The sequence below is a fragment of the Coenobita brevimanus genome, chromosome 89, assembly GCF_032717465.1.
Source record: "Coenobita brevimanus isolate Jiangsu-jjx chromosome 89, ASM3271746v2, whole genome shotgun sequence".
In the NCBI taxonomy this organism is placed as follows: domain Eukaryota; kingdom Metazoa; phylum Arthropoda; class Malacostraca; order Decapoda; family Coenobitidae; genus Coenobita; species Coenobita brevimanus.
In genome coordinates this window covers 28,367,319-28,386,394 of record NC_137042.1, presented here as the reverse complement: position 1 = coordinate 28,386,394, position 19,076 = coordinate 28,367,319, and the positions used below count along the sequence as shown (strand labels likewise).

Sequence of the window (19,076 nt, the reverse complement as noted above, 5' to 3'; positions counted from 1 at the left end):
ATCAATGAAAGCCTGAAACCATCATCATTCGTCTAACAGTTAGACGAATGATGACGAAGTTGACGAAGGCGACTGGAGGAAGTTCATTAGGAGTTTAAGGACTTCGGTTCGAAAATGAAGCTTCCGGAGCGGGTCCAACTGTCGCAACATTGGCTTCATACTCTTGAAGAAATAGTCATCGTCGTCATTGAAGCTGGCCTCTTTTAACGCAGCTAAAAGTGATGGGCTGTGTTCTGATGACAGGTGCCTTTTAGGACGTGAGGAGAAAGAATTATCGTTGAGCCTCTTGCGATTTATCGACTGAAAGGATTCAGATTTAGCGGGGGATTCTATTTTGGTATGTTCCTCCTCGTTTTTCAAAGACTGATCCGCCTCCACGCTTTGATCTCGAGGTGATCCCGGGTTCCCATCGAAACTTGGCTCCTCTTCGGAATCCTGCTGGTCGTCACAAACCGCTTCCACGTGCATGAATAAATGGTTACTGGTGCCGCAATTTTCTCGTTGGTCCGTTTCCCGCTGTTCTATGTAAGGGATGAGGAAAGACATGGTATCATAGAGCGGCCATTTCGTCCTCTTCACCGCCTGTCCTGGTTGTTTAGCGGCGGCCTTCATCTTGTCTCGGTACTGCTTCGTAAAGTAGTCACGCAGGTATCCCCACCTCTTCTTAACCACTTCAACTGAAAGAAGAATGTTTTAAATTAATGACTATCACCTACGCGATGAGGGTTATTAAAGCAGATGATCTTTTCCCCCCAGACTTATCATCTGCAACACGAAACATTACCACTTATTTTACACCTAGTTCCCCAACTGTTGTTCTGGGTTAAGAGACAAAGAGGAAAAGTGAAACACACTACTAGATTGCTTTCATTGGCAGAAGAGAATCTGGTAACCTACAGCAAAAAATAAACAAATAAATAAATAACAAGTACACTAGATGCGGGAGCTTATGGGCCCTTCATTATGGTGTGATGGAAGGTAGGTGTGGTGTGAGAGAGTGATTTTGTTTGGTATGGCGTGGGAGAGTGGTATGGTGTTATGTGGTATGGCGTCTCTAAACTCTACGGGAGTGAACCAACTCTGTTCCGAAAATTGTTAGTGCGAGAGAGACGGAGAGGGACCACTCCTAGAGCCGCCCTTGCCTCTAACAAAGGCTAACCAGCAATATTAGTAGAGTACAAAGGGTTGTAATCTCGCCCCACTAGTTCGGAACTCGAGAGGAAGTGAAGCACGGGTTAGATTCTGGTATTAGTGACCCCTTCATCACAAGAAGTTTTCTAATTAGCTGAATAAAATCGTCTGGAGATGGCATGAACATACCACATAAGACGCCACCGTAGTGTTTCACCGACTGCAATGGTCATGACTAATACGAATATAGGCATAAATACGCCTACATATTTTACTGTGTTTACTGTGAAGATGTTAAAATTTCACAACATAGTTTTTGTGGGTGGGTATACTTCCATTTAACCAGTTCATAGCAGCGTGAAGCAAATTTTCATCGGTCAAAGAAACTCCCTAGTACCCCCTTCTCCGTTTATATATGCATCTGGTACGCTGATGGTACATTATGTGTTTAATGTTGAAATTATAAAGATACCAGCATCATACAAGAGAAAAATACACTGTGATATGCAAAATAAATAGCTGAGGTGGTGTTAAGCAATCACCCAAAACGACGAGACATTGGACCCAAGATATGGTTTGTTGGCACAGAAAGCTTTGTATCACTTTTTCTTTAGCCATACATTTTTGCATATTCCACTTTAATACTGCCTTGCATGTTATATTTAGCTTTTTAATATTGACACAGTTCGCATCAAGAACATACACGGGGATTCCTAGTCTAATAACCAATGCATATCGCCAAGGGAGAGTTGCCACCACCTAGGTCGACCCAGAACTTACCTTCAGTAACGCCGACCTCAGCAGCACACTCCTTCCACAGCATTCTCAAAACATCCCTGTTGCGGTGTTTGGGATTGTTTTTGTCATATATAGCACTGCGCTGCTGCACGGCCACAGCCACCTTCTCATCATCCATGCTGGCTGAATACTGCAGAGCCCCACAGTTTACGGCGGAAAAAAACCGGACGAACCAGACGCGCGCTCCAGAATGCGACGTATTTTAGCCTAATGTCGTGTGGAGGGCAAAACGGATCGCTTGGAATGTTCAGTTTCTCGATGCCATGGAAGACTTTGCAGTCCCTTTTCCTTATGATTTGTTTTGCATGGTATGCTACACCCAAATATCCTCTTGTATGTATAACCTATGCACGCTGTATATATTGATAACCATTAAACTTAGAGGGACGATTTATCTAGATTTTACACACTAGGAACCCTCTCGAGCAGAAGCGTAGCCAGGTCTCCACAGATGGAGGGGTCAGGCCCTGTTCTGGAGGGGGGGGGGGTCAGTACAACACAGTTTGCATACATTAAACAATCCGAAATACAAATGGGAGGCCAATGGGGGTGGGAGGGTAAGGGTCTCTCCGTGGGGCCCGGGCCTCACCATGGCTACGCCACTGTTCCCGAGGTCTGAGGGTTAAATGGGTTAAAACAGCATGAACCAGCCTACATCAGTATGAATCGGGTCAGGAAGAAAACTCCAAGATCTCCCAAGACAATATCCCAGTGTATGACTCGTACCTTCCCCACCCTCTCTAGTATGCTGGAAAAGATAGGAAAAATGTGTCAAAGTCTCATTCACGAAAAATATGAACCATTTTTTATAAGATTCTACAGCAATAAATTATAATCAGAAATCGTTTTGTATTTTCCTTCCTAATATTTACTCGTTTGGTTGTGACAATTTAAGTAACTGTAGCCTACAAGTAAAAGGGTCGATGTGAACACAGAGTGGAGAGGAAGGAAGACAGAGAGGATACAGAGAGGAGGAAGGAACGCGTTAGAGTCTGCAAGGATTTAATAATAGGGTGAAGACAAGATTAAGCAGGAGGAAAAGACTGGAAGAGAAAGAGACTGGGAAGAAAGGGCGTTGGGTCGAACTGAAAGAAGAGTGTGGGAAGAAAATATTATGGAGGGTATCGAGCGAGTGGGGAAGGAGTGTGAAAATAGAAAGGATGTAGGAAATCAAGGGGGTTTGTGGGAATAGGAATGGTGCAGGGGGTCTGATTAAGGAATATCTTGGGAATGTTGAATGAAGAGTGGAAATAAGGAGGAAATGATATGCGGAAGAAAGAAATGTGACTATGGCCGTAGGCTGAAAATCTGAGACACGGGGAAGGTGAAACGAATAATGGAAGAAAGTGAGTAGGAGAGATGAGGAAGCTGGAGGTCAATGGGTGAGGGATAAGGAACGCAGGTGAAACGTAAAATGGAAGGAGAGAGGTGGAGACGTCGGGAAATAAGAGTGAAAAGAGAGGTAAGCGAGGGAGTCAAGTGAAATGTAAAACAAAGGACAGAGACGGAGAGATGGGAAGCTGGAGGTAAAGGGGTGAACATGGAGAGAGGAAGGTGAGACATAATGAAGGGAAGAAAGAAATGAAGTTTTATGCAGACAGGAGGTAAAAGAGGGGAAACAGGCGAAAAGTGACAGGAAAATGGAAGAAAATGAAGCAGGGGTAGAGTGGGAGTAGGAGGAGGAGAGAAGAAAAGTTAAAGAGGTAGAAGATAAGGGTGAGATACGGGAGGGCGGGAAGATCAGAACCAAGGGCTCTCCAAAGATACCACTATCAGTCATTGGATACACCCTAGAGAGAGAAAGGGGGGTTGATGCCACGTGCAAAGTGCATTTTACCACTATGTTGTTGTTCAGGGACGAGCCAATGTTTAAATGGGTGGGGGGAAGAAGGACAGGGGGAAAAGAAGGTATTGGGTGATTATAGGAAGAGGAAGGTGGAGGATTGGGGAACGAGGAATGTAAGTGGCTATGCAGAGTGCTAAATATTTAACATGGGTTAAAGTAAATGACAAACAGGTAATAAAGTAAGGATGACTTGGCACTGCTGTGAGAGGAGAGGCACGTGTGCCAAAGGAAACAGGTGGCAGCGTAGCTCTTCCCCCCCCCCCTCTTCTCATCAGACTCCTCACTCTGCTTTACCCATCTTGATTTTCCCTCCTCCTTACCTCTGTGTATCTAGTGCTGAAACAGGGAGCAGGATTGTAAATTTAGCAGTTGTGTGTCAGTGTGGAGGAAGCTTGAGACTCATCTTTGCTAAGTGACTTGGCTAGTGACTCTCATGTAATCAACATGCAAAATTATATGTCTTCTACACTTCTCTTGGTTTTCCTGTCCTCCATTATTCTCATCTCAGCCTAAATTATCAAGGCAGGCTTACTAACGAATGTTTTGGTAAGAAACTGACACTGATTTATAAGTAACCAAGTATAAGAGAAAATAATACCTTACTGCATTATTTCCTACCTCCTAATACCTTGTAATCTGACTACAGAATCATAAATCAAACAGTACTATACAGTATACTGAAGCAAATTGGTTACATCTGTTTAGTTTCCTGCGACTCAGGAATCCATTTACAACACTGAATGGTAACCAAATAGCCAAATAATGAGGTGATGTGGAGCCTACTATGGTGCCCCTGTTAACTGGGTGGAGATGCAAATGCAACATCCACCCAGAAACCAAATCTCTACTCAAATCCCCACACCTCGCTGTGACGAAGCACTATCAGTTGCATGGGAACATTAGTCCACTGCCTGGGACAGCCCTGCAGGGATGGTTGCTTGCCTTAAGTTGATGGGTCTGCACCATTACAGTGTGGGGTAGCAGAACAGCAACAACAACACGTCCATGAATATACGTGAGTATGTTGTTGAGGATGCTCAGGTTATCTGCAAATACTATCAGTACGATGTTTGGGTATAAATAAGTGGTGGCCAGATAATACAAGTGAGTGTGTACGTGCTGTCACTCACAGTCGTGGGTGGGTGACAGGCTCTGGCTTTCAATATTTTCCTTGAGGTCTGTTTGTTCTTAATTCCTTCATAGTGAATTTGAAAGTCGTTCATGCTGCCACCCGACATATAATACTGTACTGTATATTCAACATAGGAAAGTCACCTGGTAATAAAGAGATAAACTTACTCCAGAATGCATTTTACCTCAGCTGATATTTGCTGACTCTACTATGCAGAAGAGAAACCTAGGGTATAAAATACACAAAGAATTATCACGATTAATATTTTGTATGAGAATAAAGAACTTTGCATTAAACTCTGGCCTGTGATAGATACCGGTAATTTTATTCAGCGCACAGAAACTTATCACAGCCAATGAGTTCATGGAGGCTATATCTAACACCTCATGTACAAAAAGGTTCCTCTGAGGAGAATAAAACTGTCTGGAGGCAGTTAAAAAGAAAAAAAGAAAAAAAAAAAAAGCCATTGGACTGAAGGTGTTAACCCCTTCAGCCCAAGGGCATCTTGTATATTTCACTCTGATATCTAATCAGCTTAGAAAAGGTATTTCCCAGTGCAGCAGGGGTTAGATATAGCCTAAAGCCCTTCAGTACGAGGAATCTTCCCTGACTTGAACAAAGACATCTGGAGATAGCATGATGACAACATTAAATGCATTATCAGACTGAAGGGATGAATTGTTATATCATAACATGCCACACTATGGGTAAGAAATGATAAAACAGAGGCAGTGAATTAAAATATGACATGTGACAGGGAAAGCTATTAGCAGGTTCAATGGGGCCTGACATGTGAGGTTCCACCCCTGCACCAATGGGTAATGCCTCAAACTTTTAGCTGGTCAAGTATATGTTGTGTTACTTCCTTCCAGGGCCAACTTTTAGGAAGTACTAAATTCCATCCAAGAAGTTCTTGTATTTTATAATCAAACTTTCATTTCATATCAAGAACTTCAATGCTATGGACATGTTTCTTCTTCGAACCACTCTAATCTTTAATTCCAATGCATATACACCTCACTTTTCTATTACTTGACTGCACTGTAGTACTTAGTTCCATTCAGCAATTCACGTCTCTGTCCATTCACTATCACATCACACTGGGTCATCCTCTCCCTCAGCAACCATCACTTTACTCTTACATACATGAACTTTCAAACCACAATGCTCACATATCATTACAAATATCTGAACCAGACTGCAAAGAACCTGTTCATTAATAGCAAGTTACAGCATTATCTGCAATTATTATTAACAAATATTGCATAACAAAAAATAATAAAGATTAAAAATGTTGGCCTTTTCATTTCCCATCTAAGGATGTGGTTGAGTCCAGAAAACATGGAAAGAGAAAGAACAAAAGCAGGGGAGCTATCAACAGTATGGCCAGCAAAATGAACCATACACCCATTCACACACTTTCAAGTCCATGATGAATCCCAGCACTGTCTCACAGGCCTAACTATCTGCACATTATTATTTTTTTTTTAATACTTTTCTTTATCTGTGACCTTCACACACACACCTTCCAGATATGGTTGCTGAGTAATATTGGTCTGTCTGGCTGTGCACACCCATCAACTGTAGGCAAGAAATCGTCCCTGCAGGGCTGTCCCTGGCAGTGAACCGATGTTCCCTTACAGTAGGCAGCACCTCACCACAGTAAGGCATGAGCAAGAGTGTGGAGGTTTGGTTCCTGAATGGATGCCACATTTACATCTCTCCACCCAGTTAACATGGGCACTATGGTAGGCTCCACACCACCCTGTTATCTGGTTAAACAGTTAACATCCATGGTAGTGAACAGTTTACTGGGTTACAGAAAATCATTAGGCTTGTCATTTCCCGTAGCTCAGTAAATAATTTGCAGCACTGAGTGGTAACCACATACAGTACAGTACCCGTAATAATATAATGAGGTGTGATAAAGAGGAGGGATAGTGGCCATGTGCAATCTGCCACAAGGGTGTGGGAAGTAATTCCATCTTGTACAGTGTTTGTGATAGGTGGGTGCGTAAGAGATGTAGTGGTATTAGAGGTAGACTGCGAGATAATGTTGATTTTATGTGTGGGGTGTGTCAGGGAGAGCAGGTGGAGATCGTCATGAATGAGTCTCTTGAGAGTGTGGAAGAGTTTTGTTATTTGGGAGATGTGCTGGAGGTGGGGCTGGAGTCTCTGTGGCTAGGGTGAGGAGAGGTTGAAAGACGTTCAGGGAGCTGTTGCCTCTCCTGACATTGAGAGGGTGCTCCCTACGTGCTATGGGATCTTTGTATGCAGCATGCATTAGGAGTGTAATGCTGTATGGTAGTGAGACCTGGGGAGTAAACGAAGATGATAGTCACATACAGATATGACAACGATTAGGTGGATGTGCAGCGCGTCCCTGAGTGCAAGGCCTGGGGGGGCTAGGTTTATGATTGAAGAGTTGAGAGGTAGGATGGGACTGGAGTGTATTGGTGTTCTGATGAGAGGTAGATTGAGGTGGTTTGGGCATGTGGAGAGGATAGGGGGGTGCAGAAAGTGAGAAGCATTAATGTTAGGGGTGGGGTTGTGAGGTGCAGACCAAAAAAGACCTGGGATAAGGTCATTAATTGTGACCTCAGGGTTAAGAGACTGAACAGTGAGGCTAGCAGAGTTCGAGCAGCATGGAGAGCCGTCATTAGGTGACCAAGGCCAACACATGCAAACATGTTGGAGCCTTCAAAAATTAAATGACGTGGAGCCTACTATAATGCAGCTGTTAAATGGGTGCACAGATGCAAATGCAGTATCCACCTGGGAACCAGATCTCCACACTATTTTCTGCACCTCACATTGACCAGGTGACTTCCACCATGAGAGATCATTGGTTCACTACATGGGATGACCCTGCAAGGGCAGTTGCTTGGCTTCGGTTGATGGGTCTGTTTGGCCAGACAGACTGGGGTTACTCATAACAACTGTGTAGAGCAGTACGGTCACTTGAAGCAGAAAGAAGAGTAATAATGCAACAAGAAGAATGGGAGAATTAGGAAGAGATGAAGGCACGACAGAAAAAGAATGATGACAATGAAGGAAGAAGCAAGCAACACTACATCCAGTATGGAAGATGGTCACCACCAAATACCACCATGCCAGATATGGTATAATAATACTGATAAAAATAATATTAATTAATAATAATATTCACTCTCATCTTAAATGTCAGGACCAACTGCCTAGCCCCGGGCTCCTACGCTCCTCATGGGGCAATGTAGGATTGGATGATCGATGGATGGAATAATAATATTAAACATATTTTTACAAAGTTAAGAAGACAAAGTACAGTAATTTTAACAAATTTAATAGATATAATGCTTCATATATACAGGCTGATATAAATGGGACTTTATCCAAATTTCTAAATCACACCTACACAAGGAACATATGAATCACCGATACATGGTTCTCATATAAATTTTACATAAATTCTGATACTGAAAGGGAAACTTGCAGTCACTTACACACACACACACACACACACACACACACACACACACACACACACACAAAAGAGTGAGAGAAAGAGACACTTCTCAGGCAAAATTATTGGATTATCGGTACTCTTGCATATGGCTCAATTTTTCTTCCAGACTCTGTCATGAGGTAGAGGAGTGGAGAGTATTGCCCCCAGAAGCAGGAGACAGCACAGTACTCAGCCACTAACAGTGCTTGGTCTATCCCTTCCCACTCCAGCTTTATGGCAGCTTCATGTCACACACTGTACATTTACCTTCAACTGAAATAAAACGTAGTCCTCAGTAAAATTCAAAATCAACATACATGGTGAAATTTTCACTGAAATATGCATCAGTGATATCCATCCCCTCTCTTGGACTAATGTGAGTGATTATATATTGAGCTTGTAATACCAAGAAACTATAATGGGAAAATGGTAACAACACAGCTATTCACTACAGCTACTGTACAGTAATATGGTACTTTATACACTTAACAACTCACCCTTTATTTTTTCCATAAGTGCTCATAGCTGCCTAGATCAAAATCATCTTCAATATCCTCCTCAATCACCACCTGCAAACATTAATAAGTATGAACAAAATGCAGTACAACACAAGGGTGATGTGCTGGTAAATGGAGAGAGACCTGACATGATGAAAGAATTTACGTACCATGAAACAGTAACAGAATAGAAAGGTAATGTGTATAGGAAGTTAATGGCATAGTTATTCACAGAAGGTCAGTGGTTAGTGCTTGAAGGCCTAGATATAAAAGAGAGGACTAAGAATGGAGGCATCAAGAGTTTGGTACGGTATACCAGTGTGTCAATCCCCACATTAGCATATGAGTGTTGGACTTCTGTCTGGTAAGAGAATGACAGCACTGGAAATGAGATTGTAAGAAACTGTGTATGGGCTGTGAATAGGGGACAGAATACCAATATGAAATGCAGAGATTTGTGAAGAGATCTGTTAAAGATGTGAAACAAATAAACAAGGGCAGAAGAGAGTATGTTTGCTCAGTATGGTCATGCACGTGAGTACAAATAGGATGGCAAAAAGAGTATATGTGAGTAACTCAGAGGGAAACAGGAGGTATGGGAGACCAAAAAGATGAAGGGTTATGGTAAATTAACTGTGTGGGAAAGCAAGGTACAGTATGGAAAGTGCAGATGCCATGGAACTGACATCACCATCATCATCATCATCATCTTGACCTCGTTTCCCACCCTAGGGCAGGGTGAGGAGTAGCAACATCAAGACAGCCCAAGTTTGCCCAGTTCAATGGGCCACACTTCCATTAACTCATCACTGAAGCCCATGGAATCCTGGCTCCATCAGAAAAGCCAAAAAAATTTCACTACATTCTTTAGCTTCACATATACCCATCTAACAGAGTCAATCCAAATGCTGTCACATTAAAAAGGGGAGCCAAATCCCTGGTTATGTATTTCTCTGCATAAAATTCATCCAGCCAGCTTGGTCTCTTGTCAGTCCCTTAGCCTCACCAACTTCTGTACCTCCCTTCCTCACACACTCATCCACCATATCCCTCCACCTACTTCTTGGCCTACCTTGCCTCCTCCCTCTTTCAAATTTGTTCAAATGTACCTTTTTCACCACTCTATTGTCATTCATTCTCTCCACATGACCAAACCATCTCAGTACACTCTCTTCGATTCTGGTATCCACAAACTTCTTCACTCCACACTCTGTACTCCACACACATTCCTCAGAAGTCCCATCTCCACTGCTCTCACTCTTGACTTTCCATTTGCATGCAACACCAAAGTCTCACATCTGTATGTTGAAGTTAGCACTAACACTCCTTCATGTAAGCCTTGCACAACACTCAAGCCTCGGTTTTTATCAAGGCCTTCATAGCACCAGCTACTTTCCTTCCTTGTGTCATTCTACACTCCACTTATTTTGCACATTTTCCTGTCTTTTCTATCACTGTACCCATGCATCTGAACTCTTTCATCAATTCCAGTCTCTCTCCAGTTGCTGTAACATCACACTGGGAGTCACCTTCCCTCTCAAAAATCATCACTTAACTCTTTTCTACATTTACTCTCAAAGCATGACACTCACAGACATCTACAAAACTCTGCACTAGTCTACCAAGCTCTTGTCCGGTATTTGCAAACAGCAATGCATTATCAGCATACGACAAATTTGAGATATTCCATCCATCACCATTCATTACCAATGCCCAAAAAGAAAGATGAATTACTGTATATGGGGGAGCAGTGGTGGTGAGAAGAATAAGTCACAGATTTCTCTTAGAAGTTTGATGTCATTGTAGAAAACAGGTGGGGATTATGGGCTGTGATGTTCATGTTAGTGGGTGGTAGGGGAGGGCTGGAGTAACACTGTGCACTATTGTTCTTGTGACCATAGGCTCAACTGAAACATGAACCCTCTGGACAGCAAGCTTTAGCTGTCCTCCTCCTGCAGCCCACCATCCTCCTTCTGCAAAATAGGTGACACAGCTGAAGGATGTTTGTATAACCAGAGAGCTGAGCTGCCCAGTTATACTGATGCAAGCACATGAATGCATCCCTCTCCACTGCCACAGTGAATATGGGTGGTGCAGAGTGGCAAATGAGGTCATTGTGAAATTCAAAGATTTCTCCATAACAAAAAACAAGAACATGATATTGGCAAGAAATCACCACTCTCACATACATGACATCTCGTGACCCAGGTAAAAAACAGGAATTAGCCTCAGTAAGTAAAGAACATGGAAGGTAAGAGCTGACCCCTTCAATCCGATGATGAAGTCTTTCATTTTATTCTTGTTGCTTCCAGATGACTATAGTCAACTTCAGAAAGACCTCTTCTACTTGAAAGATTAGTGAAATTAGTGAAGAGTGTATCCATACAATCTTGCCCAAAGTATCCCAAGCCAAATAAAATCTAAAATAAATTAAAACATACACTGACACACTGAAAGGGTTAAGGCATAATTAGAGAATCACATAGCAAGCAGTTCCACTCACCTTGACCTTGGGTTTGCGTGCCTCCAATCGCTGCCGGCGTTCAGCTTCTGTCAGAGTTGACAAATCAAGTGGCAGCTGGAAAAAAAAAAAAATCATTAATCAAAGCAGAACTGTCCAAGATAAAGCTACAAGAAACATCTCTGACTATAGTAACAGGAGAACAGAATTTTATGGGAAAAAAGAAAAAGAAAAAGAAGGAAGATGCACAGTGTTCACTGAAATAATCTCTGTGCAGCTGACATGGTCACCCATGAATTTCAGAATATCCAAACTGTTGTCACTTTTTGGTTACAGCCAAATCTGACTCATCCAACATACTCAGCAACTTTAAATTCAGTGCTAAATGCTTCCTTTTTCATCCTACATAATACTGCTTGTGAACACAGAATAGTGGTCAATACTGAGGCACTCCAATTGGACTGAGCCTGTGTAAGTTTATATCCAAGGGATGGTTGGGGTTTATTGCTCATGTCATGCCACTCAGGGATGAATGAAGCTGGGCACTCTCCTCTTAAATGTCAGGACCAACTTGCCTAGCCCTGGGTTCCTATGCTTCTTGTGGGGCAAAACAGGATTAGATGATGATGATGATCATGAATATAGAATAGTGGTTAATATTCTCTGGCCTAGATTTCGTTGTAATAGCTAAAATGCCTTCTGAGTCATTTTCCTTTGAATTAAAGATCATAAATGGTGGAGAACAGTTCACTTTTCACAGGTAAGGACATATAATTGCATATCAGTACTAAAGTATATGGAATAAATACAATATTGCCTATAGAGACAAGAGTCTAGAAAATATTGACCATAACAGTACATGTACAGTACTGTGCAGTACAAATAAGTATAAATGTGTCTAAGTCGGACTGAAACCCAGCTGCAGTTGCTTCATTCTACCCAGGGTACACAGAGTTACCACATGTAGGCTTCTCATCAGTGTCATACTGATTCTGTAGGGAAATTTAATTATTAGTGTATACAAGTTTAGACAAAACAACTTTATACTAATAGAGTGAATACTCTTTCTCATGTATTTTAAGCATACTAGAAACATTATTAAGACTGGCAAAAAGGAAATAGTAGAAAATGAGAGATTTAAAATTCTAACAAATGCTACAATCCTCATCCTGTAAGGAATCCTTGGGATTAATGTTCACAATACGATTTATAAATGATCATTTCTTTTACTACCGTACCGGTACTTGTATACCCTGTATTTAGATGTATAAACTGAAACAATTAGAAGCACATGAAATCACTGGATAACACACCAGAAACAGGATTTTTGAAGTATTTTGGGCAATTTTACAAATTTTGGCCATACCACGTTGAGTACACCGCTTCCTGTCCGATCAGCGAAGTTAAGCAACGTTGGGTCTGGTTAGTACTTGGATGGGTGACCACCTGGGAACACCAGATGCTGTTGGCATTCCTACGTGTCAAGTGGGGTTGGTGGAGGATTAGTGCCCCTCCCTGTAAAACAATTAACTCTAAGCCATTGGCCACCCCGTTTGGGATACATGGCGTCTGGCAATGAATGAATGAATGAATGAATTCTTTTTCTTTTCTTTTTCTTTTTTTTCCCAAATGTAAATCAAGTATGCCAGATTATGTGAGGGGGAAAATGAGGTAGCAATTAAGCAATCCTGTAAAGCCATGACACATGGAAGAGGAGGCTTTGGTATACTAGTGTTCAACAGCAGCTCCTGTAACAGCCTCTGTTTATCCCCTACAGCTATCAACACAGGTACTCCTCAAATTTATGTCCTTTCCCCAATTTTCTTGCTATCATTAATGTATAGTTCTAAGCTCTTTATCTAGCCCTATCCACATTTATGCTAATAATCCAACTCTTCACTTCTCCACCAACTTTTCACAGACTCTAGCTCTTCAAAGATGGAAGTGCTTGGCAACAACAGCACCCATCACAATGGCCATCACCAAAGAAGTTTGCTATCTATCTATCTATATACCTAGGCTGCTTCCCCCAAGGAAAGGGAGGTAGCCGAGACAGGACGACTCACTCTCCATTTACTCATCCATTCAAACACATTCATTCGCATCTTAGCCCCAAAGGGGAGAACGGACAGATCCTCACCGCACCACACCGCACAAGGGTCAACTGGGCAATGCAATCAGTGACATCCGCAGCAGGGCCCGACAGCAGAACTGGTTTACCCCTGCCACATCATAACAGACCCATCCCCTTACCCGCACCTGACCTGACTAGCTGATCAGACCAAATGCGGGAGAATATCCCCTCAGGACTGCGTCATCACTTATTCATTCACAATTTCTCTCCATTTATTTCTGTCACGCACAGAAGTTTGCATGCCATAAAAACCACTTCCATGTGCACCACTAGCTACTACAAAAGCTGAAAGGCACCTTGATAATTTTGCGAGGTTCATGGTATCTGATGTTGATGGTGGATCCATCACTATTGATGACAAGAGTGGGGTACATGCAGGTATAGGTGGTGCGGCCAATGCGTGCTATTGTGGACCGGTGGCAGTTGATTGATATACTTGATGTTGTACAGAAATTTCTAACCGCAGGAACTAAAAGGTGGGTTGATAATGCACACATTCTGTAAATAAAGTAAACAGAGTTTAATATCTCTATTTCATGTGGAATCTATGATAAAATACAAGTTTTATACATAAAAATAACAACTTCTAAAGGTACACATGAAACATACAATGGTATGGACTGTGCTCATCAGACAACTATTGTTCAACCATTCTTAAAACTTGTGTTTTAATCAAATCTGATTCAAAAAACATTATCGTCATCATCACTACCCTATCCCAATTACCAGTACCCATTTAAAAAACAGAGTAAGTAGGATAATAAAAAAACAAAAACAAAAAACACAAAGCCTAACGGTTGAGGAACAATCAACGAGTCTGAAAAATCTTGAGTTCACTCGCAAAAACCATTGCTACACAAACTTTCTAGGTTGAAAAAAAAAAAAAAGGTACCAGCAAAGAGTTTTACTGACTAACAAGTAGCTAAATAAAAAGATGCAACTCCTTAGCTGAACATGTATCTGAGATAAAAATTGCAAAAATTCTGCCCAGACTCACTCCGTAGGCTCTGGCCAATTAGTTATAACAAATTTTGGTACTTACTTGTTTTGATTTGCTCTACCGTACATTTTTACCCCTTTAATGTAAAAAAAATATATATATATTCATCTTATTCAACAGATATGGATTAAAGGTTTGGTTAGGGAAGGTGAGACAGGTTAGGTTAGGTTGAGTTAGATGATGCTCTTACAGTAGTTGAATAAAATCATCTAGCATCTGCAATAATATACAGGAATCTATATAATATATATAAATATATATATATATATATATATATATATATATATATATATATATATATATACATAAAAGCAGAGGCATACATGGACTAAGGCGTTACTTTGACTGTTCTGAAACCCCCACTACCCACGGACATTTAACGAAAAGCTGCATAAACTCACCAGCCATTCTGTAAAAACCATAAACATACATATGCCTCAGGGTTTAAGGTCATGAGAGACTTGGCTAGTTATTTTTTAAGGGCAATCTGCAACATATCACAAACAGAGATTCTGGGGATTTCCCTTAGCTAGTCGATATTGTTTCTTGTTAAACTTCTTCCTGGACTGATTCTTATAAATCCCCAAACTCCCCTTTACCTCCTATGTTGTTACTCAATACCTTCCCCCTACGGTGCGTTTGTCTTATGGGGTTTAAGCTTGATAGAGAGGAGAGGAAGGAGTGAAACTTGTATTGGCAGAAAAATAATATGGGTAGTAATATGATGGAAAAATATGGAAAACTAATAATAAACACATGGGAAATAAACACAGCATTTACCAGATTCTTTACCAAACCAAGAAATTACCTGATAATTTAAGCCCACTGAAAATCCAGCAATTCTTTAATGAAATACGGCAGATTACCTCAATTATACTCTTCTCCTTCTTCACTATCGTTTCGCTCGGCTTTAGTTTGTTTACAGTCGGTTGATCTCTATGTGGGGTAAATGTGCGTGATACGTGGGGTAGGCCTACGCATGTGATACAAGCATTTCTTGCATCCGATGTGGTATTGAGCAGAGGAACACATATAGCCCGTAAATACCTTTTCATGAGCTTGTTAAAAAAGTTACCCGTATGAGAAAATTTTGACAATGTGAGAACGTCCCCTAGAACTAAATCAAGAGAATTCTTTCGATCTAGTCCTAGAACATTAGGACTGGTAATGGAATACAGGCCCGTAGCTGCAAGAAAGTGTATGCTGCCTTCATGGACTTGGAGAAAGCTTATGACAGAATAGATAGGCAAGGTATGTGGAAGGTATTAAGAATATATGGAGTGGAGGGGAAATTGTTGAGTGCTGTGAAGAGTATGTACGAGGGAGCTAGGGCTACGGTGCAAGTGGATGGTGAGCTGAGTGAGTTCTTTGATCTCAATGTGGGACTGAAACAGGGGTGTGTGATGTCTCCATGGCTGTTTAATATATATATATATATATGGATGGGGTTGTAAAGGAGGTGCAAGGTAGGGCAGTGGATGTGGGGGTGGCCCTAATGAATGAGGGTGAGATTTGGAAGCTTCCGGTGTTGCTGTTTGCTGATGATACAGTATTGTTGAGTGAAGATGAATGGGAGTTGCAAGGTTTGGTGAATGAATTTGGGACAGTGTGTAGGAGGAGGAAGCTGAAAGTTAATGTAAACAAAAGTAAAGTTATGGTGTTTGAGAGGAATGAAGTCACAGAGTGTGCAGTGAGGCTGGATGGTGAGGATATGGAGAATGTGAGTGCATTCAAGTACTTGGGTAGTGTGATGAGTAAGGATGGAACTTTGGGGGATGAAGTACGTGAAAGGGTACAGCAGGGAAGAAAGGTTGTTGGTACACTGAAAGCAGTGATGAGAAATAGGGAGGTGAGTATGGAAGTTAAGAAGTCACTGCATGATGGTATTGTGATCCCTACCCTGACGTATGGAAGCGAGGCGGGGACCTTGCAAGAGGGGAACAAGTCAAGAGTGAGAGCAGTGGAAATGAGTTACTTGAGAGGAGCATGTGGAGTGACGTGGAGGGACAGGTTGACGAATGAAGAAGTGAAGAAACGTTGTGGGGTAGGTGTGGATGTGGTTGAAAAGATTAGGAGAAATACACCGAGGTGGTTTGGACACGTGGAGAGAATGGAGAATGAAAGACTGACTAAGAGGGTGTATGTAGGTGAGGTGGAGGGAGGGAGAGGGAGGGGTAGACCGAGGATGAGGTGGAGGGATGGAGTTGAGAGGTATATGAGGGAGGGGGGTGAGTTGGGGGAGGGGAGCCAAATGGTGGGTGACAGAGTGACTTGGAGGCGTTTTGTCTGCGGCCACCCTTTGCGGGATTAGGGCGTCGGGCTATAGATAGATAGATAGATAGATAGCAAGGGGAGGGGGGGTCGAGAGGGCCGGAGACCACCTGACCTGCCTAAAGGTTCACTTTCCCATTTTTTTTTTAAATTAGTGCAAAAAGAGTAATTCTCCGTTGTTCAAAAGTTTTGTGCTGCTTCACATCGTCACTTGTGCATACACCCAGACCACCATAGCAAGCATTCAGCAGACCTCTAACCAGCCGGCTGCTATGCAAGTTGATTCAGCAGAAAACGACCCCCCTCCCCTTCGAAAAGCCTGGCTACGGGCCTGGAATAGGCACACAAAACAGAAACCAATAAGCCAGAGGATCGAGAGGGGCAACAGTGGAGGGAAGCTCATGTTGTGAAGGGAAAATGGGTTAATCATAGGAGTGTTACAGAACTTGACGGTGGCTGGTCATCGTGTGACCTCCCCAGGGAGTTATCCCCTAAGAGAATCTGGTCGACGGCGAGTAACGTAGCTTCAAAGGGCCTGGAGGGCCGGCCTCAACTCTTGCCGTCCTCCCCACTGACCCTCTCTCCATGTGAACTTCTGAATTAAGTTAACAACATCTACACTGCTGGCCTAGCTTACCTCCCCAGACAGTGGTCACTATACATCAGTGGATGGAGATGGAATGCTTGCCATACAAGTATTGTACTCAACTGCAGTTGCCGTTTTGTGGGATGATAACGCTGGTGGGACGTTCAAGTCTAGGTCCTCCCAGGCCCCCCTCTCAAATGAATCCCTTGACAGCTACTTTGTACACAGGGAGGCAATGGCAAGGAAGGGGATGCTGCAGGCAGCTCGGGCAAGATCAGTCTAGCCATGTTAGGTGTGACCAACGTGGGTTGGAATCCAGACAAAAGAGAGCCTGAGATAGATGACGTGAGACTGACAGTAATGAGAGAAGAGGAGAGGGAAGACTGGAAGGAGAGGGGGGGGGGATTGCGGAGAAAGACGATAACTGCTTGGGAAATTCTGATGATTAGGCCTTAGAGGTTTTGAGAGAGAAGGAAGTCGAATGTAGAGATAGGAACAGACACTTCACATAGGGCATTTCTGTCCCAGTTGAGGTTACCCTGGAGTGTTGGTGGTTTTCTCTCATTCGCACTGGTCCGTTTTCTACTTTTTCCAGGGTAACCTCGTCTATGTTGGTGAAGGCAGAGTTCGATCCAGCTCTTTCATAGACCCTTTATCCTTGTCCTTTGAGTCTATGGGAGATACTCCAATGGCTGTAACAAACAAACAAAAAAGAAAGAAAAAGAAAACATAACATGAAATAACAATAAAAGGTGGTCACTGTGTATTTCCCTGGAGCCAGTAAGCTATCTAATAATTCTTTCACCTTAACTTGGCCCACATTTTCGTATTCCGGCTTATTTCACGTAGCTTAGTGACACAAAAGGAAACCACTACAACTATATATCTTCTATATCACTTCTTCGTGACTGCCGCTGTATTCTATTGTTGGTTTTTACTACAGTTTCAGCAATCAGGATGGAGCTATCACAATATTAGACCAAGGTTCGCATTCTCGCTGGGTAAGGAAGTTCCCTAAACCTCTTCCTTAGCGGTTTATTATTTGATATGGCTGGTTAATATCCTTTTGTGAGTTATTTATGCAGAGTACGGCGATTTTGGAGGGATTTATGTAACAGATGAGGGCAGTACTAAACAAAATACATTGTTTGGGGAAAGGTGTTTAGTGAGCTTCCTTAACCGACAAGAGTACGAGTCCTTGCCTCTCTCAGTAAGTCTCTTCAAATTAGGGTGTTATGGTATTACGCTCCTCCTGTGTTGAAGGGGCACCTTCATATGGTGGCACTGGTATATTTAGCTGCCTGGTTATATAACACTCCCACACGTCTTCTCTGTCCCTCGAAAGGATTATTGGCGGACTGCTGAAATAAGGCAGCATCGGCCAGCAATCCACCAGGTTCAGATCTGGATAAGATGCATGACCCCGTGTTCTGCCCCATAAAGTATTTACATTTAACCCTCACACGATTGTGACAACTCTTGTATTTTATTCCCTTCAATGCCAGACTATTTTATTCAGTTCAGGGTGGGTGTGGGAGCCTGGGAGTGTCGGTCAGTACCACCACCGTCAACACTCAGACACAAGGCTAATCTAGTATTCCGAAAAACGAACTTGCAGAAAATATATGTATGATAATTTTAAGGAGGGCGGCATAATATAGTTGTACACATCCGTTCAGTAATCTTCTGTACATATAGAAGAGCCGCGTTATTTATTTGCCCTTCAATCACGCCCA

The 19,076-nt window shown here is 42.3% G+C and overlaps 2 protein-coding genes and 1 pseudogene across 4 annotated transcripts; 1 reads left to right on the top strand and 2 right to left on the bottom strand.

Annotated features, from left to right (window-relative positions):
- Positions 1 to 18: 18 nt before the first annotated feature.
- Positions 19 to 2,393, bottom strand: LOC145411321 (uncharacterized). Its single transcript, XM_080281347.1, has 2 exons — positions 1,912 to 2,393; positions 19 to 677 (listed from the first exon to the last, which is right to left on the bottom strand). The coding sequence occupies exons 1-2, from the start codon at positions 2,045 to 2,047 to the stop codon at positions 40 to 42; spliced, it is 774 nt and encodes a 257-aa protein (XP_080137473.1). The 5' UTR covers positions 2,048 to 2,393; the 3' UTR covers positions 19 to 39.
- A 5,858-nt stretch (positions 2,394 to 8,251) lies between these two features.
- mRpL55 (mitochondrial ribosomal protein L55) lies at positions 8,252 to 15,416 on the bottom strand. Of its 3 annotated transcripts, none has more exons than XM_080281354.1 (5): positions 15,350 to 15,416; positions 13,780 to 13,981; positions 11,392 to 11,466; positions 8,889 to 8,960; positions 8,252 to 8,664 (listed from the first exon to the last, which is right to left on the bottom strand). In XM_080281354.1, exons 2-4 carry the CDS (start codon positions 13,978 to 13,980, stop codon positions 8,892 to 8,894), a joined length of 345 nt encoding a protein of 114 aa, XP_080137480.1. In that variant the 5' UTR covers position 13,981; positions 15,350 to 15,416; the 3' UTR covers positions 8,252 to 8,664; positions 8,889 to 8,891. The 3 variants fall into 3 exon arrangements, with proteins under 3 accessions (XP_080137480.1, XP_080137479.1, XP_080137481.1); XM_080281353.1 differs by having other exon boundaries at positions 15,292 to 15,384; XM_080281355.1 differs by lacking the exon at positions 15,350 to 15,416 and adding an exon at positions 14,885 to 15,008.
- Positions 12,702 to 12,820, top strand: LOC145411498 (5S ribosomal RNA; annotated as a pseudogene).
- Positions 15,417 to 19,076: the final 3,660 nt, after the last annotated feature.

Excerpts from the sequence above, each read along its gene's own strand:
- mRpL55 (XM_080281354.1), bottom strand. The coding sequence starts at position 13,980 with ATGTGTGCATTATCAACCCACCTTTTAGTTCCTGCGGTTAGAAATTTC. Across the intron at positions 11,467-13,779 it reads AACCTCGCAAAATTATCAAG|CTGCCACTTGATTTGTCAAC; the intron begins GTGCCTTTCAGC and ends TTTTTTTTCCAG. Across the intron at positions 8,961-11,391 it reads CACGCAAACCCAAGGTCAAG|GTGGTGATTGAGGAGGATAT; the intron begins GTGAGTGGAACT and ends TAATGTTTGCAG.
- LOC145411321 (XM_080281347.1), bottom strand. The coding sequence starts at position 2,047 with ATGGATGATGAGAAGGTGGCTGTGGCCGTGCAGCAGCGCAGTGCTATA. Across the intron at positions 678-1,911 it reads TGAGGTCGGCGTTACTGAAG|TTGAAGTGGTTAAGAAGAGG; the intron begins GTAAGTTCTGGG and ends TTCTTCTTTCAG.